Below are 26,403 nucleotides of genomic sequence, written 5' to 3' on the forward strand. Positions count from 1 at the left end.
GTTCTTACAAACGATTTAGTGTTCCGGCGCGATGTCGCGTAGAAACCTATTAGGGGTATGATTACCTTACTCCCTAACAGATTAGCCCGCTGGCATCTTAGACTGCGTCATTACTTACCACCAGGTGAGATTGCAGTCCAGGGCTAACTTGTAGAGGAATTAAAAAAAAACCTCTGATTCTTTTTAAAGAAGACCACGTCTTCTTTAAATATAAGTAAGATCTCCGGATATGGAGAAAGAACTTAGGTACTTAACGAACGCAGGAAATTAGTCTTGGCAGTTATTTATTCGTAAACCATTTTATAAGTCCTAATAAACAGTTTTTTTTTTCAATATTATATTAAACATGTCTACATTTGTCTATTCAACTGAAAGACAGTTCTGCAACGTTATTAAATTCAGCCGCATCACATACGTATTCAGTATTAAAACTTCACAGTTTGTTAAAACGTAGCTCGGTATTCGGTGTGCATGCATAATCACTTGAAGCTATTATGATGAACAGTACCGGTCGTTAGTTGAGTGCATGTGACATGATATTATGTCGAGAGACAAAATTCATATTGAAGCAAGATTAAAACTGGAACAGTTGTGGAATTCATAAACAATGAATAATTTATTTTTTGGTTTTTTTATTCCAGTTAGCCTTTGACTTAGCTATCTCACTTGGTGGTGAGTGATGATGTAACTTAAAATGGTTGCAGGCTGTTAAAAAGTATAGCAGTTTCCGGTTTCCACGCGACATCGTAGCAGAACGCTAAATAGCTTAGCGGCACGTCTCTATCGGTAGAATGGTAACTAGCCACGGCCAAAGCCTCCCACCAGAACCTCCTACTTAAATTCACAGCGCTCTCCGTTGCGCCAAGGGAGGTCGTCAAAAATAAACTCGTCATTAATCCCTATCCCTATCCCTACTTCCCTACTAATATTATAAATGTCAATGTAAGTTTGTTTGTTACGCTTTAACGCAAAAACTGCTTAACCGATCTTCATGAAACTCCGACAAATTATAACCGATTTAAATAATTATTTTTGTACTATAGAGGTTATAGTATGTGTTTAATTTTGTCCAAACTTTGTGTATATCTGATGAATGTGGTTTGAGATAGAGGACAGAACTTCTCAGCGGACAGCAGCAAACCACGCATTTAAGGCTAAGCGATACTGAATACTTTAATTTATAGAACTACAACTAAATTGAATGCCACATCAAAAAACAAAATCACACGCAGACAAAGTCGGGGGCAACAGCTAGTATACTATAAAACTCTTAACGTTTTTGTGCCCTGGCTCTTAAACTACATTGAACTTCGTCTTAGGCGGCACTTCTTTGGTTTTAGTATCGTGTCTGTACAAATTAGTGTAATTGAAGTGTCCCTTTGTGATTTTGAAACAATTATGTGTTGTGATAATCAGGCTATTAGCACTCTCAGCAAGGATATCGGATTCTGAGATTATAGTAATTTTTTTGTCTTTTTGTATGCGTAGCCTAGATATTTTTCGGGTAGATGGTGCCGTGCGGTGACGGCAGATGAGAATCAGTGGCGTGCACTGATTTATTTACCAGGGTATGCACCCAGCAGGAAGATTGCATCAAATGGCAAAAGTCCTCCTCTATCCAAATTATATATCAATATTAGGGTATGCAGTGCTTTTGTGCATGTATGAAGTGCACGCCACTGATGAGAATACAGAGAATAAGAAAACACATTTTCTTTCAGGGGTCTTTAGTACAGCATTGGACAGTTATAGGATTATGAAAATTAAGCTTAATTTGCTATACTCCGCGAGCAGCAGGAGAATCTATATTGTATGTTAAGTTAAATAATTGTCTTAAGAATTATTCATTGTAAAGTCAACATCTCCTGAGGATGCTCCGGTTTCGGGGCGAAACGTGCGTAGATGGTACATTGCCGAGGATCTGTTTCGTGTTAATTTTCATAATCTATTACGGATTTCCACAAAGTAACGCCTGCTTCTATCCAACAGTTATAGGATGTTGATGACGTCTAGATGGTAAAAAAAGTCAGATAGCACTGAAAGTCTTGTAGTGTCTGAAACGGTATTCAAGAATTTTAGTCCGTCTCAGACGAAGCACAATCACAATCTATACCTAGTTTAATAGTATCACAGCTTTTTTTGACAGTGCTGGTCCGGGGAAGTCTTACCGCCATGCTTATTTCTGCCGCAGAACAGCATTTTTGCAATGCTGTGTTGGCGTGGTTGCGGGGTCAATTACAGGCACATCAGGTCTAACACCTACGCCTTGGACTGTTACGTTTGATGGACACAGGGCTAGCATGCCTCGCTTAGTGTTGCCTTGTTTATAGGCGCCGCGTTAGTTTTTCACTACTATTAGATTTGGTTGGACCATCGAATATCGCTATCAAAACAAAAGAAAAACAATACGTCGTCAAAAATCTTATATTTAGCATTTTCTTATTACGTTTTTAGTTACCTGAAAGAGATCGCTATGTAGCGATAAGGGCGCCTAATTGTACCTACTATCTTATTTGTATTTGTATTTTTTTATATTCATGTTGTGCACAATATAAAGTATATTCATTCATTCATACAAAGACTTGATGGCCGTTATACAATATTCAGTCTTCAATGCAATTAAACATGTCAACATTTGTTTATTCAAGTGAACAACACTTATGCAGTATAAAATCGCATCGCAGCCGCATCGCATACATATTCAGTATTAAAACTTCACATTTGTTAAAACGTATCTCGGTGTTCGTGTGCATGCATAATCACTTGAATCTATTGTGATGACAGTAACCGCTCGTTAGGTGAGTGCATGTGACATGATATGTTGAGAGACGAAATTCAAATTAAAGCAAGATTGCGAGAGAACTGAGTTGTATCACTCTTTAACAGTGAATAGACAATACGATTTTGTACCTGTGGCTGTTAAGCTAGATTAAAACGTGTTTTAGGCGTAGGACGACCTCCCCGGCTCAGGGGCGAGCACTGTGGTTTAAAGTTGAAGGTGGCGGTTTGATTCCCGGTAGGGCCAATTTTTAATTTCTATATTTTATCTGCTCTGAGGCTTCGGCTGTCACCCTCCAACCGATAGAGACGTGCCGTTAAGCTATTTAGCGTTCCGCTGCGATGTCGCTAGAAACCCATAATTCTTGTACTCCTTAACAGTTTAGCCCGCTACCATCTTAGGCTAACTTGTAGAATGAAAAAGAAGTCTTAAAATCAAGTTTTAAAATCAATGAAACCGAAGTGCCATTTTATAACTTAGATTACTTTTATTTCGTAACGTTTTTAATTGTCATTTTACTAATTTTGCTAATGCCAGATTAGAATATCGATTAATTCAATAATTCTACGTAATTTAACTTACGAAAATTATCTTAAACCGTCACTATCAGTAGACTAATTATTATATTATTGGAAAAGTTTGTAAAAACAGTCAATCATTATATACAAGAGTTAATACATATTATAAGCTCTTCTTTTTTGTTTTAAGCGTAGCTAAATGCTAATGAGAATAAATTCTATTAGTAAACTGATTTCAGTTTTATATCATAGCGTCTATAATTGTAACCCATTTATCCATAGTTCTCTACTGCCAAACTTTTTCTGTTGATTTATTTATTCCTAGGTTCAGCTCAACTACTTCACTGATCTTGAGAACATTTGGCAGAGAGATAACCTGCATGTTAAAAGACATATAATGATATTCTCCTCCCGATATACCACACTTCTCATAAAAATAATAAGCTTTGTTACGTATGGCATAAAGTGATCTGCTATCAAGATACATTTCTAGCACTGATTACTCATATTATGCTGTTAGAGTCGACCTCAGGCCGCCTCCCTGACGTCGTCCCTCATTCGGTTAAAGTCAGGCATCGATCTTAAAACGACAAAAACAATAAGTCTGTCTCCAAATTGGAAGTAGACATATTGGCCCATAATATAACCTGGCGTAAAGGCAAGAAAAAAAATAAAATCGTAAATAATCGACTACTTTTTAATTTGTCATTCTTACGAGTAGGTATGGCGCATGGCATATCATTATTTGCTTGACAGTGCAATGTCATTGAAAGCGAATATATCACATGACTAAGTACGAGATACATCTAAAGATAGCGGCATGCGATACATGAAAGTAGTTGATTTGTTTCTGATGGATCTTTTATCAGTCGCCAAACTGGCTTTGTAGGTACCTATGTTTAGCGATACTATGAAACCCGGAATATCGTCTGACAAAAGCAGGTTGAAAAATTGTTAACACTGGCTTTTAAATAAATAGTAGTGGATTATCTGCCCTTTTAAGGGAATCCGGGTTAAATTCATTCAGCATTTCCTAAAGATACTACGGAGTCTGTGTGAAACGTGCGTAGGGAGTAGGTTATCGGCGAGATATCTGTATGGTGTGGAGTATAAAGATTGAAGAAATTATTAATTGCACCCTACAGATTCTCCTGTTTTTCGCGGAGTATAGAAAATTAAGCTAATGTTCATTGTATATAATGGAATTCCGTAACGCCTGCTTCTATTCTACAATAAATCACTAAAGGTCTAATTCGTGTTATCTAAATTAATTTAACCTTTTATATTTTTTCCGCGGAATAAATGTTTCTTAACCATTATAATCAAGGTGTAAGTGAAAGTTTTAACGTTTTCACCATGTCTATAAAACGAAACATCATAATCGATACAAATACACTTATTATTTTTATGTGTAATTAAACGTCTTGTTCGATCAATTACTTCAATTATATTATTTCAGTTGCTAGTTAGTCGAGTGAAAAGTCTATTGTACCGTAACCAGAGCGCGACTGGCGAATTTGCGGCATAAAAATCGTGACCTTCGTTTATGAAAACCAATTATCTAGGCGCGCGGCGAAAATTAATAAGTTGGATAACATGTTTTTATTTTTTGAAAGAAATTTATCAGTGCGACGACTTTTTTTCGTTATAAATGTGTCTATTGCCATTAGATACTTTGAATGTCAAAATAGTTAAACAGACATTTTGCTACGAACCCTTCAGCGAGTGCAAAGGACAAGGCGCGGCGGCGGTATCTGTCACTACGACAGTTCTATTCACAAAAAGTTTTTATTGCTTAATTCGATAAGAGTTTCACATATATATTACGATTATTGTTGTTTCCAGTACCTGTGAATAGAGTTAACTGAAAAAAGCGTTTAATTCTTTTGAATTAGTTGTTCTTCAGATCGGATAAATTCACACGATGAGAAAGATTAGTAATGAACATTTTGGCATAGTACTTTATGTTACGGCAAATTCGTCACCACCAACGTTTTCTAATTGTGTGAAATAAAATGGCACAATAGAACAAACATTTTAATACCTATAATGCCCGGAGATACTTCAGATTTCGGGTAGATTAAAGAGGCCGCTGATCTAAGGCGATAAAAACGTCGCAGTGTAATTATTTTTGACAGTTCTGTGCTAGACTACTATCTGTATTGATGATAAGTTATTAGAAAAGCGTGTTGCAGATCGTATGGAAAGATAAATCAAATAAATATCTATTTAACCATTATAATGTATTAGATATATATTTATCTATCTATGATTGATAATTTTTAAAGAAACATTGTCCCTACCGACATAATTTTAATTTATAGAATAGACGAGTCTTTCTAATCTATCTAGTTCTATTAGCCTACTGAAGTTCAGCCAAAATACTAACCATCGTAAAGTATAAAATTATTCTTTTAATATTTTTTATTAAGCCTGGCACATCTATCTAGGTTTTGATGTAGCATAACATGTGGGTGTGCAATACTTCTGACATTAGAAATGAAGTGGTGATTTGGTATTCCGGCATCGCAACTTATTTTACGTCAAAATCCGCACCAATACAATTTGAAAGGTGGTGAGAATTATGACATAGCATAAAACTATGCCAAAGATTTCGTGTCTCAATGCCATATCAAAATATTATCCACATTTTTTGCATCTATACGGAATATAATAATATAAGTTACCCTTTAATGCTATGCTTACCCATCTTTTAAATTGTGTGAAATATGGAAAAACGATTTATGCTACGTGAAATATCACACTGCAAACTTTAAAATTGTGTAAACACATGTTTTATGCTACACCGACCCTCCAATCTTTCTAGTTGTGTTAAATGGACGCCAAATTAATGCAATGCCCAAAATCTCAACACTGTTCGAATATTGGATAGAAGCAGGCGTTACTTTGCGGAATTCCAAGATATATTTTGAAAATTAAGGAGAATCATTATGGTGTAATTTATAATTTCTTCAATCCTTATACTCCACAACTAACAGATTTAAGCAATGTACTCTTTACGCACGTTGCGCTCCGAAACCGGAGCATCGTCAGGACATCTTACTTATGATGTATAAATAATACAATACAGATTCTCCTGCTTTTAGCGGAGTATAGCAAATCAAGCTTAATTTTCATGATCCAATTCGATATCATCAGCTTAAAAAGTGTAAGTGGCCTTCTTTATTATCGCCAAATAAGTACGGAATAAATTTGATCGACATATCTAATCAAGTAACACCAAAATCCGAATGTCTTTTAAACCTACATTCGTATCACATCCATTTAATACCATATCTCTTCTACAGTCTATATTATAAGCTATGCGTTATTCGTTACGTGTTTGCCCAAAAAATATACAAAGATTATCTAAAAAAAAAAATATACTTTGCATTTATAACGAGTTTAGTTTTAAAAATTTTAATAACTGCGGTCGAGTTTTCAAGCGCAGTATTCGTTAAAGGTGGAAGTGTTTTATTTTATTTAACATGGCCATTCTGGATGGTTTACAGTTGACGAGTCAAGTGGAGAAATTAGCACAGGTCAGCCGCGATCTCCGGCGGAAGCATAAGCAACTACAAAATCAGGTAATTTATTTTAGAGTTTAAATTTTCGTGAGTAAAGATAATCTATACTATACTATTCTCGTACTACAGCATTATAAATGCGGAAGTATCTGTTTGTTTGTTACCTATGATAGGCTCAATTACTGCACCGGTGTTCATATTCGGCGCTTATCTGTCCTACATCCTGGAGATCCTAGGATACCTTTCGTTCCCGCAGGATTTTAATAAATACTTGGCCTTCAGTATCTAGGCCTAGGCTCGGTACACCTATACTGATCTCGGCCAAAAGGTTCAATAAAGTAAGCTTATGTTTATGTTTTTGATTAAAAAATATCATATAGCCTGGAGACAATGGATATTTTTTATCCTGGTAAATTTTTTTTCTGTATCACTCATGTTTTTTTTTAACTGCATCATCATTTCGGAGTGTTACAAAATATATAAAGTTTCGACAAGGAAGACGAGGTATCGTAATGATAAAATTTCCATCTCAAACCGTTGATAGACTCACTACGAACAGTCAGAATTGCAAAGATACATGTGGATATGTAACAAATCTACAAACGTAAACATTTTTTTTTAATCCTTAATGTTACAAATGCGAGTGTATGTTTGTTTGCCCTTGACGCCCTAACTAAGCAACCTATCAAGTAGATGTTTGACATAGAGCTACTTGAAAGGATTAATAGTAACATAGGCTACTTTTCATCCCAGTAAAACACCCACGGCATTTGTAAAAAACCAAAAAAAAAAAAATTATTAATAAATTAATAAAAGATTATTCTTTTCGTCCGCATATATGACTAATTAAAGTAAGTATAAACAAACAAACAAAGCCTCTTTCGCATTTATATGCGTCTACAGGCAAACACTATATAATATAATGACACGTAATTTTTTCAGATGCGCTTAGTTTGCGAGGAACGTACGGAGTTGAGCGCCATAGTACAGTCCCAACAGAGGGATATCACCACGTTGCAGCAATCTGATGCACATAACAAGGTACACTTTCTTCACTCCTTACTGTATCCAATATTCAATTTATTTAAGTTAAAACTAAGAGCTATATTCGATTGGGCGCGATTGTTTATTAAAATATACTTTTGCAGATTTTTATATATTTATATATATTATGTATATTTTATATTCATATTCATTTAATATATATATTTAGTTATATTATGTATGTATATGTACCTATACATTTTGGTATTTATGTATATATTACAACACTCTTGGCACTATCCCAGTCTCTTGCTGTAAGTCCTGCCTTCAAGGGTTGACTGTAAGAGATTGCTTGCAGCAATAAGGCCGCCTTTGCATGTCTACATCGTGTTTTACTGTAAACTTCTTACTGTTCCTTTTCCTGTATGTTATACGTGCAATAAAGTGTTTCTTCTTCTTCTTTTAAAAATCAATATATTCAACAGTTAGAATCTCTGTTAAAAGAGTACTGACAGACGTATTTATATGAAACCATACTGTCTGTAGGTATAGTTCTTTAAATGTCTGCTTGAGCGCTACGATAGCACTTTCCGCAGATAAATTACGCTTCTGAATTATTTCCATCCTATTTCTGAACCCAAATTGTTCATCATCATATCAACTAACATGCGTCAATTAGAAGATTAAGGTCCTTACAAATTTTACAGTCTTATGCCGGTTGTGTACTTTTGTGTAATATTGAATATTGAATATTTCACAAACTATCGAGCTTAAAAATAAGTCGTAGAACAAAAGTTTCTAGGTGTTAGTTTTAACATAAACAACTACAGGCTGGGAATATTATGAAAATTAAGCTTAATTTGCTATACTCCGCGAAAAGCAGGAGAATCTGTATGGTGTAATTTAAAATTTCTTTAATCCTTTTCAATTATTCATTGTAAAGTCAAAATCTCTTGAGGATGCTCCTGTTTCGGAGCGAAACGTGCGTAGAGGGTGCATTGCCGAAAAACTTAGCGGTGTGTATAGGCGTTGATGAAATTATAAATTACACCATACAAATTCTTCTGCTTATCGCGAAGCATAGCAAATTAAGCTTAATTTTCATAATATATCATGGAATTCCGCAAAGCAACGCCTGCTTCTGTCCAATACAGGCTGAGAGATTTCTGGTGTCCTTTATTTAACTATGGTTAAAGCAAAGCATCAAAAGTTTCTTGCGTCTTTCCTAATGTCAAAGAGATTGCTTTAGCGATAAGACCGCCTTTGCACGCCCCATTTTCTATACTGTTTCTTCTATATTATGTTTATAAAATGTCTGTGTGAGATTATAAAATGTGTGTGCGCAATAAAGTTTTTAAACAAACAAACAAAAGTACCCCATAGTATTTATTTTAGTTATTTTATTTATGTAGTAAAAATTTGTTCCAGAAGTGCACTACATGCGGCGTGGCTATTCTAGACGGTGGGGACGATGAAGACCAAACATTTAAGCCAACTTTTAGCGTCCGCGAAATGCGTGCCATACTTCACGAGCGCAACGAGTTGAAGTTCAAACTGAATCGCGCCGAGGAACAGTTACAGGCGTTGCAAGCTGAGCCTTTACCGGACAGGTAAGAGAGAGAAATTCAAATAAAAAATACCTAATAGACCTAACACAATAGAATTGAATAGAATAGAATATCTTCATTTGGTGGAATGTGGTTTTTTCAATTACAAAAAATTGCCCCTTTTAAATCAACATTTTTTTTTGTAAATAAATAAATATACTACGACAATACACACATCGCTATCTAGCCCCAAAGTAAGCGTAACTTGTGTTATGGATACTAAAATGACTGATGAATATTTCATCAGATTCAGAAAAAAAAATTGCGTGATATTTGCCGTGACCCTCTTTCCAACGTAAATTTAGGTGAGATTTGACTCGACCCCCTCCCATTACATCTCACGTATTTTATGAACGCCCCCTAATATCTTCTGCAAGACATTATAATTTAATGTTGCTCAAGGTTCTAGAACATAGTAAATCTTTGCAGTAGCTCAGACACGTCGCCATCTATGAGTACAACGGCCGTGGAAGAGGACGAGGCACCAGTACAAGGGCCCTTGCCCGCGGAACCTGATGATGCGCCGTGGAAGCGAAACAGTGGAATAAGGAAGTTGTGAGTATACGTCTTTTGTTTAAATTATACAGGTTATGGACGGCACGAAAACTGCAATTTCTAACGTAACATTAAACTATGTAAGCCACCAAACAAATATCGTGCTGCGCTTGTTTTCCTAACACCCTCGACCATATTAGAGAAAAGCCCTGTGTCCAGAAGATTAACTTTCATAAATAATAATTAATAGGCTGTGGATGAATTTCTAATCTGACTCAGATGGGTGTGTAGCTTACCGGCAAAGCTATCAAAAATAAATTTACATCTTATTAAGGCTCCATCAATGCTACATCTTATTATACAACGTGTAAATGAAAACCGAATTTTACATCAGTGGGTTTAGACGTATATTATTTACTGTATCTGAGACTTAGCATTAAAACCGAAACGCTAATAGTTTTTGATTAAACCACTGCCATTATTTTGTACTGAAAGAAATCGGACACAGCCCTAACATAACATGCAAAATTTAAATCAAGTGACTGTCACTTTATTAGGAACGCGACGCGTATCGTAGGTACTATGAACGTGCCGGTCTTTTATCTCCAATAAGGGTTGTCACAAAAAAACACTTCAACAGTATTTCGTAATTCGGTTACACGTTGTATATCGTTACTTGAATAAGCATTAGGTCATATCGTAGCCAAGCGTTAAATTAAAAATGTGAAGTAGATACTAAGCAGCACCGCTAGTATGGGCAGGAGACAATTATATCCCCGGGGATTACAATTAATCTTCTCCCACAGCTTTAACTCTCAGAGCACTGGCGCACAAGTGGAAATACTATCCAGATAATATGTGTGTAATAATAAACAGGGGTAAACTTCTCCTATCCCCCTGTTCCCATGCTTTAGCAGGTAGACACGTTAATTATATCCCCTGGCAGGGGATATAATCGGGGAATAAAATATTTGTCTCCTGCCTGTGCTAGCCCTGCAGGTCAAACCTATGCTGGACTGTCCATTTTTAATTTTCGTGGCGCGTATAAGACGTAGGAAATTGCAGTTTTTGTCTGGATTAATGCATGTTTTTTACTTGGGTCTTGTGGTTTTGGATAATATCTTATTGCATTTGCATTTTATGTGGGTTGGAAATTTTGAATTATATACTTACATACATACGTACAAAAATATATATCTTAAAAATAAAAAACTGACGCAGAAGCTAATTTGAGTTAATTTGAGTTCACGTCACAGCGATTCTAATGTAATTTATTAATAACATAACCATTTACTCAAATTATTTTTTGTATATAAATATTGTACATTCTTAAATATCACCTTCATTACCTTTAATCCATCCACGGTTTTCAATGTCTGCACATCTGAACAATTTTTTCTCTTTTATATATATTTTAAACTAGAATCGGTATATCAAAAGTCTGCTTACGTCAAATTATGTCTGCGGTTTGTACATTTTTAAACAATACAAGTGAAATGACCGCACGCATATGTACTATCAAAAATATATATAAGTACTGCATATTATCTTTTACCCATTCAATAGTATATTTATTGTCCTGCAAATTATGTACATTTATAGTACATTTTCTCGCTATTTAAATACGTGTAATTAAAAACCGAAATATTACTTCACAGGCATTAGAGTTACATTATTTATTGTCTCTGAGACTTATCTGTGAAACCGAAACGCTAATAGTTTTTGAGTTACCACAGCCATAGTTTTTAAAATCAAGTTACTCATATCACTTTATTAGGCACGTGTCGCATAGCGTAGGTACTATGCGCGAGTCGGTCTTTTATCTTCCATAGGGTTGTCATAAGTTAAGACTTAAAATATTTTGAATTAGTTTGTATGGAAAATTAAATATGCTTCTTTTGATTTAATATTTTTACGGGGTGATTCCTTGTGAAATATACTTATGCACCCAAGAGTATTTCGAAATTCGGTTACACGTTGTATACTTTCAGTTTAAACATCTTCATGCTTCAAATTGGTTCTGGTGCATTTTTCCCCATTATATATCATTAGGTTAATATAAAAAACGCATGAATAGTTTACATTTCTTTTTGGCTTTATGTTTCAAAATTGCTCAAAAATGTGTCGATTGTTTTTAGGTGCGTTATTGTTTAAATGTACGGAAAATGCGACCAGGGCCGAAAGAGATCTGTGGAATCATCGTAACACTAAGCACGGAGCACGGATTGGCATGAAAGTAAATACACTGTCAAACGCTTTCGCTTCACATTCCTTATCCTCGTTGTTTAGTTTTCTTTTTTCATATGATTTTGTAAACAATAACTTCGCTAACTCAATTTGATATTTACCCTGTCATTTCTTTCTCATTCTGTAAAATACTCATTTTTATAAGTGTTTCGTTTTTAACATACAAATCATAAAAATATATACATATATTGTATAAATCGCTAGTAATAGCAACGCTAGTAAATTTTCAGTAAAATTTCGATATGACTGATCAAAGTTTTATTTCAAATATTATATCACTTATTACGATAATAATCTTATTAAAAGAATCTTCTTAACGTTAACACTTTACCTGTGTTCAGATATGTTTTACCATGATCAAATTTAAAAAAAATTCCATAGAGTTGAGTTATATGAAAAGAAAAAAGTAACTCCTATTCAAAACAAATCGAGATTTTTTTATTTTTTTGTAATTTTTTTTGTTGTTTTCGTTGTCCTCGTCCTTCATATCGATGGGTAGATTCTGGCTGGCGCTGACGTCACGCTCTGAAGGTCGTCGCTCACCACCTCCGAGGATCTCTTTCGGCCCTTGGCACTGATATGTGGAATAAAGGTATTTTATACTCATAACTCATAACTAGGTATTCCCACGTACCACAATGTTAGGTAATGGTAAGCAAGTATTTTATGAAATAATTAAAAAACACATATTGCTCCACTGTATCCAATCACACAAAACAAAATTATTGTCATATAAAATCATAACGATATAATTTGACTTATTTACGTTAAGAATTATCGCGCTTTTTAAATACGTAGAAGTTAGAATTGAGCAAGTATGTCGGTCCGCAGTTTTCGCAAGCTCTTTGCTGAGTCTGATATCACCGTGGGCGGTTTCTCGCGGCGTCCGATGTCGGCGCACGGCAAGGCCGCCTCGCACGCCGGCCCCGCCTCCGCCCCCGCGTAGACACTCCGACCCGACGACCGCGCAAAACACTCACACGTCGCAGAACACCCCACAGAAAACACACAGACGCTTCTCCGAAATACGGAACACCAGACCGGAGCTCGATCTCCGACAGGAGCTCCTTCAACTAAACTTGAGCAACCGTGACGTTGACAAATGGCTGGGCAGCAAGTTCGACGAAAAAGAAGAAGACTATGAAGTTGACTTCAGATTCGACCACGACATCCCGCTGCAGCGGACCATTTCTTTAGATCGCGGCATCGAAATATTTAAATACTTGCAGGCCCTTTCGGATACATCGAATAGCAATAGCGATTTAGCTGTCTCGTTTTGGACGTTAGGTTCCGATTACGGTTCCGGCTTAAGAGTCGAACAGCACAGGAGTTTCGAAGATATTCCAGCTTCTCCGGTTAGAGCGAAAAGCAGGCACGTATCTGTCGATGTGACGAACACTACGCCGGGTAACAGTTTGGCGTTAGCGTTCTTGAAGGAGACCTACAAAGGCATAGACGCAGAAAGTGGCAGGGTGACTCCGCAGATTAGGAAGTTGCAGAAGACGTTCTCGTTCAAAAGTTTCGACGAGTACAAGGAGACCGCGAAGAATTCTACTGAGAATTTGGCGAGAGTTGAGACCGAGGTTGATTTAGGAGGAATTGAGATGAGGCAGCCAGCACACGTGTATAGAAGCATGTCCTACGAGTCAGAGAATAAAAAGGTGAATGAAAATAAAACATCGCGTCAACGGAGACATGGCGTTACATCAAACGTGTGGCAAGAAAATTTTTCTGAATATAATTATTTGAATTTCTTGCCGAAACCAAGTTTGATCCATTTCAAAAGTTGCGACGATGTGTTCGTGCAAGATAAAAGAAAACGTTCTCGTCTTGGCTCTGATGAAGCGATTGATAAAGTTGTTACATTTCTCGAAGATAAACCGAAATATCAAAGCGATGCTTTAAGAAACATTCGTAAACTAAATAGAAACTTACTAAGGCGCTCAAAGTCTGAATGCCGTGAACTAGTTCTTCCCACGATTATTGTTACTAAAGTTGATAGTTCTAAAAAAATCAATGTTGCAACTGTTGCAGAAGATATAATACTTCCAGAAACTTCCAATTTAATAGGCATAGGTAGAAATTGTGATTGTAGTATTTGTAGCGGGGACCTGGGAACTGTAAATGAAGGGGAACAGAAAATGTCGTTTTTGAGCAGGAGTTTGAATAAGATATTAATGAGAATAGCCTCGTATAAAGAGTACGGTAGAAAGTTGGCATATGGGGATGAAAATAATAATCTAAACGAAAATGAAATGTTCAGTTGCTTTATAAATATTTTGAAATTGTTGCTCGGTCTTTGGTTGCGGCACTTAGATCACAAACAGCATAATTTGTGTGCTTAGACTTTTCTGGTGGTTTTCAGCCAATTATCTGGATTTATCTACCAGTTTACTATTTTTATTTCATTTTTATAACTACCCACAATTTACAGTTTAGTAAATAAAACTATCAAATAACATACCCACTTTTAATTTATTCACCTAAAATACAAGTGTTTTGTTTGTTATATAAAATGGTTCTACGATATCAAATACATAGAGAGAAGTGACCAATATATTCTTAACATATTGTTATAAGGCTGTGTATGTGTGAAACTCATGTAAGAAATGTGTGCTAAAGGCATATAATCGATAGTATATGATATAGAAAGTAACTTACAATGTAAGCGTATTTATTTTATGTTGATATAATAATTGTTAAGAGTATGTACTGCAAAAAAAAATTTGACAAAACTAATCTTTCAAACATGTGCGTGAAAGTGACTTGGTTTTATTTGTTTTATGTAAAGTGACTTATAGTTTGGTGTTGTATACGGTGTAAGGGATAGTTTATATATACATATCGTGCTATGTGTGTGTGTACCTAAATGTCATTTAGACTTCTATAAATGTTAGAATTGTGTTAAAAGGGAAAGGTTCGAGGGAATATTATACTCTTAGCATGTTTTATGAAGAAAAGTATTGATATAATATTAATTATTGCAAAGAGATCGTCGGTTTACTGATTTATTAAATTTCTACTTTACTTCTTTTGAAATTCTTGACTAAAAAAAAATGTGCAGTCTGGTAATAATCTTAGTTTTTAAGTTTTGAAGAAATTTAGTTTTACTTTTCTGGTATAAAGTCACCAGTATGAATGTTTGGAGAGTTCAAGATATCTAAATTATTCTTTAACTCAATTTTTAAGCGAGATAATTATAATTCCAATTGACTTCAATATCGAGATATTCAATCACAGATGTGTGCGAATACCACCTTACAAAAAATTTTATTACAATTAAATATACCTACGGGTATCTTGTTGAGTATTTTAAGGTTTTGTATTTGCTTTTTAATCTCCTTCCATCCGGGTATGCGAACTTCATAAAAATGGATTACATATAAAACAAACACGATACATTATTATAAAATGTCTGATAATGATGCAAGTCAAGTCTCTGAAAAAAATCACGAGAAACTTTAAAACTTTATGTAGATTATATATACGAAAAATTACCAGCAAAGGTGGTAAATTAACGAGATCTTATTAGTTTTTCTTGTCTTAGGCGTTTCTCTTTTTTCTCTTTCCAATTCCATCTTCTGTAATAGTTAAACCGATGAATCTCTTATATTTACTCTATAATAAAATGTAAGGATATTAGCGTAGTCATTAAAAACATTAAAGGTAAATGGGCAATTATTATTGCATTAAGTATCGTGCATATTATTGTCGGAGCTGGGAAAATATAAATTCGAGATTTGTATACGTTATAATTTAATTTGCAAATATTATAATTTAAATGGTTTCAGATTGAGTATACTGTCGTCGATTAAAATAAATACCGAGCAAGTAAAATTTTTCGGAGACACAATAAATTCCCTTATTATTTTATAAAGAATCGCACGATAAATCCGTCTATAATATTAAAAAGATTTTTATTAGCAAAATTGATATGACCTATTTGATTTTTGGTTTTAGTGTAATATGGTAATAGAGTATTTTGTGTGTCCTTTAAACTTTGGTAATATAACTGGCGCGTTATTAATAAGCTAATCGACGATATGTATTTGTAGCATAGATTTTTTTCTTGCAGTTTCTCTCCAATGCATGTCTAGAAAGCGTTATATTCAATAAAACGAAAACTGCGTATTAAAACGTAAAGTAAATCTTTTAATAATAATTTTTACTCGTAGTAAAAACTCACCCCGCTCCAATATAACATGCATGTGCTATTTCATGCATATTTGCATGCAACTTAGGCGCGGTTCATATAGAAGTAGCCAGAGAGATGTTACGATGACATTCTGTTGCGTTGGTGTTCGCTGTGGACACTGGATGTGACGGGGAATTACGCTGGTTAATATTAGAATTGGTATATATAATAAAAGCAGGAGAAAAGCATTATTGCACGCAAGAGATAAAACAATAGAGACAGGAGGTGGCTTTGCTAAGACAGTTTCTATACGTGAATATGAGGCGGGGTTAAAAAATACTAACCCTTAGGGTACCAATCTTAAGCAAATGTACCGAAACAAGTCCCTACCCTGTTCATGTCCTCACCACTTCTATATAAACCGCGCCTTATGTTTGAAATGCCTACGTGGACTTACAAAATTGCAATGACTATCTTTACAGATGGCTAACTTTGGTGTTGAATTGTACGTTTAAAAGATTTACAAGAATGAACCACTTCGACAACTAATGTTATAAGTTTGAATCGTAATAAATATCTGTTCCACCTCTTATTATATAGGTCACTTTTCAAGTACTATCAATTCGTTCATCATTTATAAGTACTCAGCAACGTTTCTACCTTCTACTATTTACCAATTAATTTTATTATTTGATGTGCTACAAAGGTGTATTTTTTAAAATATGTACAACGTACACAACGGCGTTTTAATTAATTTGATTTCATATGTGATGTTGTATAATGTAACCTTTAATAAAAATACAATGATATTTTTCACAAGCAGTTAAAGAAAATTCTATGTTAATAATATTGTCTCTTAAATCTCATTGTGGCCTAATTAATTTATCAGTGAATTATTTCTCAATTTAGTTAGATTATTATCTGTATAACACGAAAACCGAGCCAGATTTATGTTGGAAAGTATATACATTGTCAATAGCCGAATATTTTAAAATGTTTTTTTAAAGTGATTTTATTATAATTTTTATTAATCTTCGCCAGTATACCTAAATTAAATAACACTAAATTTCGATAGGACGTTAAGACATAGATCGATTTCTTAGTAAATAATAAAATGAATAAAAATAAAGAAGTAGCAAGAAATGATTCAATTAATACCTACTAATAATAATGGTTAATATGGACTAGAACAGTTCCGTAGAACACTAACAATTTGTGATAAGTAACATTTTTGATCGAAAGTTTACACTTTCTTTAATAGATTAGACCAACCTACGTTTAGACCGTTTTTATACGTGCCTCAATAACTAACGGTCTTTTTCAAATATTCAGTGTAGTGCATATTTTACATGTCTCGTTAAACTTAGGTTAATATGTGAGCTAACTAAGCTCGATAGCTTAAGAAAACTATAACCATTCCTTGAGCTTTCTTTCATAGGAAGACCATCGCCATTTCTGTACAAAACAATCAGAAATTACTGAATTTAATTGTATGTTACGTACATTTTTATGTTCTGGCGATGACTTTGCTATGGGAAAAGCGTTAAATGTAATCACTTATTATAATGACATAATCATCAGTGTCATTTTGTTTGAAAAATGCTAGTCATAGTACTACTCGGTACAATATGTAAGATGTTCAGTAAATAGGGGAATATTAGTTTGATCTTTTTGTGCTACTAAATATAATTTATTTTTGGCGGGCTTATATGCTTCAACATTTTGTGCGGTCCTATAATATGATCTGTCTATTTTTTACAATATTGACAGCAGTGATTGCCTGTCAACATGAAATAAGTATAAAACGCACTGTATATATGATAACCCCGCTGAAAATGGTCTCTTATTTTGGTCAAATTAATGTAACGCGATTTGCGATTTTTTTTGTATTTCTTTATATCTTGTGATATTTTAAGTAGGTAGTATATTATATAAAATAGACCTTAACACATATGCTATTATCTGCAAAAATAAGTTTGAAAACACCATTCCTGGTACTGCTATAGTTTTTAGTGCCAAAAAATAAGGTCAGAGTGCTCAGAAGTTTGCCAAGAATTATTAAATACAACCATTTACACTAATATTTAAATAATAATAAAACGAAGGTTTTTGTCAAAACAGTACATACGAGAAGCAATAAAGTCCAATTCAGATCCCTGGATATACACTCATAGAATATCGTAAAAGCTTGCAATTATTACTTGACATCATAATATTCCGCTATTTATTATGAATATATATCACATTTTGGGTCTTCGGGATCACAATAATTATTGAATATCGTTTTTCGTTATAATAATTCATTTTCCCATTGTTCTTTAAGGCTTATTTTCATTGGTCAAAAGAGCTCGGCACATTTTAATTAATTCGATAAAATGATCTGCCATTGTTTTCCCAAACAGCTTCAATTGAAATCGTACACAAAATTGTAAGCTTGACGCCGGCGGATGAATAATATGCTGGATAGCGATAAGTTAACGACCAATGAAAATTAGTCTTCACTTGAAAAGTTTTTATATAACCCTGTAGAATGTTATAAATATAAGACAATCTATTGGTAAATTACATAACATTACGAAATTTATAAGTTGACGGTGTCAAAATAATAAAAGATATGTTTATAATAAGTTGAAAATGTGTTTTATTTTTACAAGTTGTCATTTGAATTGCATTGAATTTCACATTCCCTGACTGCTGAAATGTCACACATAAGTTGGTCACTCTGAACTACAGCCAGCAGTACCTACAACCACAGTAAGTAGCGCTAAATAAGCGCTAAATGAGCGTTAGTTGGATGCCAAAATGAAGCGACGCGTCTTGCGTCTGGGATGAGTGAGAAAAAGAATAATGGAAGAAGCTCGCAGTGCCAGACTAGCGGAGGATATTTTACTCGTTTGAAACAAATTTTTTTAAGCTCTTAAATTACTGAAAAGTTATATAAAGACATTGGTAATATAGTTCCTCTCAACGTAAAAATGGAAATGGTAATTTGGTTTTAACTGCGCAATACAATAGCGCCACGAATTACGAGCCCGCTTCAACGTTACATATCTACTGCGGCAAGCGCAACGTTTTGACGCTCTACGCAGTCGCCCCAGCGTTGCTCTCGCCTTATGCCAGAGCACTTTTATTAGAGGGTTATACTCGAAGGGTGCAAACAGGAACCAATTACTAACACTCCGTTGTCTGTCCGTATGTCGGCCACTGGCTTTATTTTACAAACCGTAATAGGCATAGCCAAATTTTCTATGAAAAAAACTAATTTTAAAACTCGCGGTGATATTGCAGACGTCACGCGATTGGATGATTCCAAGAATTTTTATTGTACCAATGATAATAGCATTCATATATCATTAACGTCCGTGATATTGGGTGATTCCGAGGAATTCAATTTTGTTGTGTTGTGGTTAGGGCTTCTGCTCCACTTTCTGAGTGGACGAGATCAAACTCAGTTTTGTAAGCGTGGAAAACTTGACGAAACCTGCTTGCCGTATAGTTCGTATAGCTCCATAATGTTCTCAAAGGCGTGTGAAGTCCACCGATGCGCACATGGCCAATTAGATGGACTATAGCCTAAACCGTTCTGTCCTGTAGTAGGCCTGTAATGGGTCGATATGATGATCATAATAATATAAAATGTACATGTGTCATTAACTCTTAGTGTGAATGCGGCGACCAAGCCACACGCTTTGCACGTCACTTAAACGCAGCCTTAGGGAAGTCACCCGTTAATGTAAACGCGACCGATCAATTTATACGGTCTAATTAACATGGTGGTTACGATAACTCGTCAATGTCAAAGGCATCAAAATCATCGGTTACTTACCGATACCGAGTATGATATTTTATTGATAAAACTATAGAACTGTCGCCTGTCCTCGAATTTGAGCATAATGGTGGAGACAAAACGATTTTTTTTTATCTGAATCTTGATGAAGTAGAGCTTTTCGTAACAGCTCCTTCCGGGGTAATACCGCCATGTTTTTATGTGCCGCTAAGCAGCATTGTTGCAATGCTGTGTTCCGCTCTGAAGGGCGTGGTTGTGGGTGTAATAACGACCACGTGAGGTTTAACATTTCAGGTCATGGACAAAAGGCGGCGCACGTTGCAGGAAATGTTAATTTTATGTCCTGCGATACATTGCTCTGTTTATAGGCATCGCTTAATAATGAACGCAAACAATTCTATAACCAAAGGAATACAATGTTGACCTACCAGAACCTGGATAGGTCTAACTTTTTAAACACGTGATAATACATGCGACACTGAATTTGCAATTCGGGTGATGCCCAGTGTCCCAACGATGTGAGTCCGTTAACTCGACTTGGTAAATTACGAGATACCAATGTTTTACATTAGGGTAAATTTTTACCCATGGAGAAAGTCATTACCAATTTCTCAAAACCGGCTTGACTGATTTTGATGCGGTTGCTTCAAATAGGTAGGTACCTACCACTTGATATTGATATTAACTTATATTCAAAAAACGTCCTGAAAAACAGTCCTTTCACAATGTTTCCCGTCGAAAAGGATGGGACAAATATCTGTGTATCTTTTAATAGGTTCGGAATTGTGTAATTATTTTAATACACTTTGACAGTAAAAGTACGGCTCCGTATCATATCATTGAGTATTATTAATTTAGGATGCTTAAGAGTAGAGTGAGAAGAGTTCTTTTAAGCATGCTTATTTTGCCTGAAACTCCTGGAAGTCATTATAGGACCGCCTCCTATAATGTCTTCCAGGAGTTTCATAAATGACATATGGAACGTTATCCCAGGTCCTTCAGCGTGTGAGGTGTTATCAGACTACCTAGTTACGAGTGACATGAAATGCTCAGATTCCACTCTTACGCAAAATATCGCTTGTGACCTGCGTGTTAGTGCTCATTAGAGACTCTTTGTATATATTGCGTAGTGGATAATTATTAATTTAATGATACCAGTTTAAATGTTAAATACCCGTTAATTGGAGTAGAGAGCAACTTCGGGCGAACAATGGAACATTTTCTGGCACTGCTGGGATTTTAATTGTCTATTCAAATAAACTATGATACCAAGGTATCATAAACGATACATTGTTTCGCTAAAAAAAATATGTTGTTAATAACACGGTTGTCATTGACAGATTTGTACTTGTCTACGATTTCACTTGGTGGTAAGTTGGTGTTAACGATGTATTGATATGGAACGCACTAATCGTATAATAGGTAAGCTATAGATCACACGACCTTGGCCGATCTAAAGTTATATAATTACATTATTTCTAAAAAATATCTGCATTAATAATCGTGACTTCCTTCTGCCGGCCAAGTTTCACCGCGCGTATTTACCTACCTTACCTATCTGCTGTACACATAAGTTTTATATCGCATTACAAATTAGGGTAAGTAGGTAGGGGGGTTGGAAGTTATAGCCGTTACAGTAAACATGAGTATTTATTTATACTTACTCTTTTATTAAGCACACCAAAAAGTAAAGAACATAAATAGGAAGATCCGAAAATTAAAGGCATGCGAAAGTCGGTATTATCGCTTAGTGGTGATCATGTCCCGAAACCTTAGTATTAGGAACGTAAAAACATTGGAGTAATATTATCTACTAAAATTATACATTCGGGAAAACTACTATTTTGCAAGGAAGTAACAATACAGTAGGACAAATGAATAATATACGTCGGCAGAACTACGAGGAGCTAGGTACCTATCTATTATCTATGCATCATCACTTCAACCAATTAAAGTTCACTGCTGTGGATAGGTCTTGTATGGAAGTCCTAACATCCACGTTGCTAGGACACTGGTTACTAGCGGCCCCCAGCTACGTGCTTGGTTTACCTTACATAACTCAAAGCTAATGGACTTTGGGGTCCTATTAGTGCTGGAATGGGGCCTCGCACTAGTAAACGCAGCATTGGTCGAAGTTGCACAAGGTGGACAGATCCCCCTACAGTCACAAAGTCGTCTGCTTAGCGTGGTGATAAGAGGCAAACCTTCCCATGGGATAGGCTTTTAGTCGAGCAATGAACTGTTATAGGCTAATGATATATTATAATTGTAGTTTTATAGAAATCATTAATCCAACGTAGTCACATATCTAGAAATTGTGGTATCTTGGTTTTTATGGACGTCTCAATCGCTGCACCGCGCAATGCCAAATTACATCAAGATTGTAATTTGGGCATAGCTCGCATCCTGGATACAAAATACTATTATCCTAAAACCCACCGAGACACCGTTCTCTTGGCTTGTATCCTGTTGTCCACACGGATAATTTGGTGAGGGAAAACAAACGGTTTTCCCTCGGCAAATTATCCGTATGGATCCGTCCTCAATATGTACCAAAGGTAGAAAAAGGCGCTGACAGCCTAGTATTTTATAATGTTCAAAGAAGATTGATAATAAAAAGATGGTAGAGTTTGATCACTTTATCGCTTCACAGAACATACTCTGTAGGTGTTCCATGTCAGTACATTGAAGTGAGTAATTTCTCGCTGGCAATTAACGTCGACAAATTGATCGGGCGAATTATGCTAAGTTTAACTGCTTAACCGAAGTCTAGGGTCTACATACATTTATCGGACCCTGGTAAATAAAGGTCGAGGTATATTGTGGTAATAAATTATGATTCTCCCTAATCTTAGCTATTCCCATTATTATTTTTGGCCTCTGGCTGCTTCATTCTGTATCGTTTCCATAACACATAAGAATATAAAAGATACTGCCGACTCAGGCGTTCTTGTCCAGATTAGACTTTAAGAAAGGGATTTAAAACTAGGTTGTACCAAATGACCATTGGTATCATGCTAATATATTATGCTCAAATGTAAATTCGGTCTATCTGTAAACTAACAGTCTTCCCAGCACTTTCCAAAACGGAAATAAACATTTCTAATGTGAGATAAAAGCAGGCGTTACTTTATGGAAGTCCCTGTCCATGCTATAAAACAGTTAATAAAGCTTACCTAATATGTTTATTAAATATTTCTATATTATTACGAGGATTTCCCTGTAGGCTGATCGTTGAATTATCACCTAGATACATGGGGCAATGGGCAGCCACCTCCTGAAGCGCCCAGCTAAGCTTTAGAGGTCTTCGAGGATGTTGCGCGGACTGTTTTATACGAGGAAGTTCTAGCTCATACCTGTGGCATTATCGATTAAATCCATAGCTGCTTAAAAAATATCAGCATGTAATGACCTTATATTCATAACAGTAAACAAGTTATTTCATAACTTAACTTAGTCTAAGAAAGTCAATCATTTTTGATTCCGCAAGTTTTCGCAATATCCAACCTGAATTTTGTGGGTAGACCCCCAAACTTTTCATGCGTAGGTATCTGATATAAAAATCGCTCAAGTCAAGTCGCTAGTAACTTGCCAGAAGTATGAGTAATGTGTTGCTTAACCCTCATCAAAAATATCGGATCTGTGAACTAGTAGTTTTTGTGTGTAAAGAAAGTTGGCGCATGTAGGTCACAACCTGCTGCGAACTCACGAAACCTGTCTTAGTAAAAAGTGGCCAGTAAGTATGCGGGTAAGCTAAATTCGGAAGTTATAAATCAATACCTATTATCTGATATGATAAATGAACAACTGCTAGTATCTTGCGGAATAAAATTTATAACTTGGCCTCAAATTGGAAGATTTAGTAACCGATATTTTAGGGTGAGCAAAACTTGTTCACAAATTTTTAAATTGTACCTACAGCGAACCAAAGTTCCGTCCTTACGAATAAAACCAAAATTGAAGAATCGTTTGCGATTTAAAATCTATTTCTAACGCTTTTAAAGTATTTATTTATGTCCATAGATGGCGCTTTGTGTAAAATGCTTTGTTTGCGTACATTACATAAAAAGTTTGTACATACTACATACATAAGATTACTAGATCGCATAACCCAAACTCAAAATGTAGCGTTGTAAGGACAGTGGGTATATTTATACGATATGATATTGTTTGTGTGGATGCTGGCGGCATTGCCCCTTTGAATCACCAAAATAATTCTTTGGCCAAGTTAACTGCCAGCTCTAGTATCAATAGGACTTGATAACGAAAGAGCACAAGCCCCCGGCCCCTACGGTCTCAAAGTCCTTACTCCAAAAGGCAAAAAAATTAAACTGCTATCAAGGTTTTCATATTTGCCCCTCTTAACCTGCTAGTCACGGTTAGCTGCACCCACCAATAAAGTAATAAAAAGTAATTTATTATAAAAAAAATACTAACTAAGCTTAAATAATTACTGTGATTTTGTTGAACACAAATCTCAAAACTAAAAGATAGCGACAAGACAACAGGAGATATTTTTGCCGCCTGAGTCTCAATACAAGACTGAATGGTATCACAAATGCACTTGTCATATTTATAACACAATGTCATGAGAACAATACAAATTCGCAGTGAACCAAACGTAATTTCAATTATATCTTGAAAACTATTCACTAAATTAAGTAAGTATTTTTATCACATTTGTGAAACTGCTAATCAATTTAATAAAGATATCAAAGTGTAGTTATCAAAAGTTTAATTATTTACTCACTTTATAAATATACCGATCCGGTCTAAAAAAGTATCCTTCTCTGCACGGAGCATTATGGTAAGATTGGAAGAGTAGAATTCGCATTAATGTAAGAAATTAAAAAAGACTTTTTCTCTCATAGTAGCTGTAGCATGAGCTCATATAAAGTTCGCATAGAAAAAAAATACATTCAGTTTTTCCAATTTTTCTTTTCCTTAATTCCCTGTTAGAATTCTTGCTAACTGTAAAAAGAAAAACGTTAAAGCCGTTTTAAAATTATTTCTTTATACCTAATATACCTACTGTATTATTTATAACAATAAAAAATATGTGATATATCTACTTAGGCAACTGCGTGTTTATAAGGCGCATAGGCTTGAATTCGAAGCATTCAATTTCTCAATTTTCTATTAGACTAGACAAGCGAGGCACGTAGACTGCATGGTGTTGAAATAAATAGCTTATTGCACAATGCTAAAAATTTATAGACATTTTTGCTGTTGCAACCGATTATGGAGTAAACTTAGGTACTTATCTAATTACAAGGTACCTAATGGATTTTTAATCAATATTTTTCAAATTATACGATTTTTTGTTCAACTTGTATATGGAATTTATTTCAAATTCAAATTTCAAAAATGTTTTATTCACGTAGACCTTATTACAGGCACTTATGAAGCGTTCATACATTTAACATGTTACACTAATGTTAGTGATGGTGATAACTGAATTCGTTAACTTAAAATTTTAGCTAGGAGGGTTCCAAACGCGCCCTGGTCTAAGAAGAGCCAACAACAAACTTAGCCAGGTTTTTTTTTGGTTATCAACATCTCACAGTCTAGTTAATGTTCAGTTATAAAGTAAGAGCAATTCATACCCAAGCTTTTTATCACACATGTAATCCTTAATATTATAATAGGATTTTTCTATAAGCTGACGTTTTATACTTTGAACTTATTGAGAGACATCTCAAGGATTTCATCTGGTAATTTCTTATAAAAAGATATACAATTACCCTTAAATTAATTACTAATTTTATGCAGCCTAGTAAACTGCACTACAAGTAAAAACTCTTTTCTTTTAACCGACTTCCTTCAAAAAGGAGGAGATTATCAATTCGGATGTTTCTTTTTAATAATGTTCGGCCTGATTTTATATATCTCCGTCATTTATAGAAGGATTTGTTAAATGTTTTTTTTAAAGAGGTCTGTCTACTCATTTATTTTCGAATGCCATAAAAAAAAAAAAATGTATTGCTATATTTTATTCTTATAGCTTTAGATATACCTTTTGTTATAATAAAGTAATGTTTCTCCCATAATCACTATAATAATAAAGGTAAGCTTATTATTTAGGTGATGCGATTTAATAAAATGGGGAATTTCTAATAACTTACATTACTAAGCTTGTCGTCTGTATGGCTGTTTGTGTGAACTCGAACGGCTGAACAACTTATCATCGAGCTTTTATAGCCAGTAAGATTTTACAATGTTTATTCTCTATTCCTCTCTTCCTCTATTTCTGTTTTCCACGGGAAAGACAACGACTACAAGGACAAGCTTTTCAGATTTCTTAATGTGACTTATGTTCCCTCC

The 26,403-nt window shown here is 34.9% G+C and overlaps 1 protein-coding gene across 8 annotated transcripts in view; it reads left to right on the top strand.

The window, feature by feature from the left end:
* Window positions 1-18,919, top strand: part of LOC120627802 (RILP-like protein homolog) — a 42,393-nt gene extending 23,474 nt beyond the window's left edge. For 2 of the 8 annotated variants that reach the window (XM_039895845.1, XM_039895847.1), the window contains exons 4-9: window positions 6,810-6,884; window positions 7,767-7,865; window positions 9,237-9,418; window positions 9,845-9,970; window positions 12,657-12,749; window positions 12,989-13,126. In XM_039895845.1, coding sequence (XP_039751779.1) covers window positions 6,810-6,884; window positions 7,767-7,865; window positions 9,237-9,418; window positions 9,845-9,970; window positions 12,657-12,735 — 561 coding nt within the window. In that variant the 3' untranslated portion in view covers window positions 12,736-12,749; window positions 12,989-13,126. Of the gene's footprint in view, window positions 1-6,809; window positions 6,885-7,766; window positions 7,866-9,236; window positions 9,419-9,844; window positions 9,971-12,656; window positions 12,750-12,988; window positions 14,620-16,774 lie in introns of those variants that run through there. The other 6 variants (XM_039895840.1, XM_039895844.1, XM_039895846.1 and 3 more) reach the window with 5 other exon arrangements.
* Window positions 18,920-26,403: the final 7,484 nt, after the last annotated feature.

This window comes from Pararge aegeria, chromosome 12 (assembly GCF_905163445.1).
Source record: "Pararge aegeria chromosome 12, ilParAegt1.1, whole genome shotgun sequence".
Lineage (NCBI taxonomy): Eukaryota > Metazoa > Arthropoda > Insecta > Lepidoptera > Nymphalidae > Pararge > Pararge aegeria.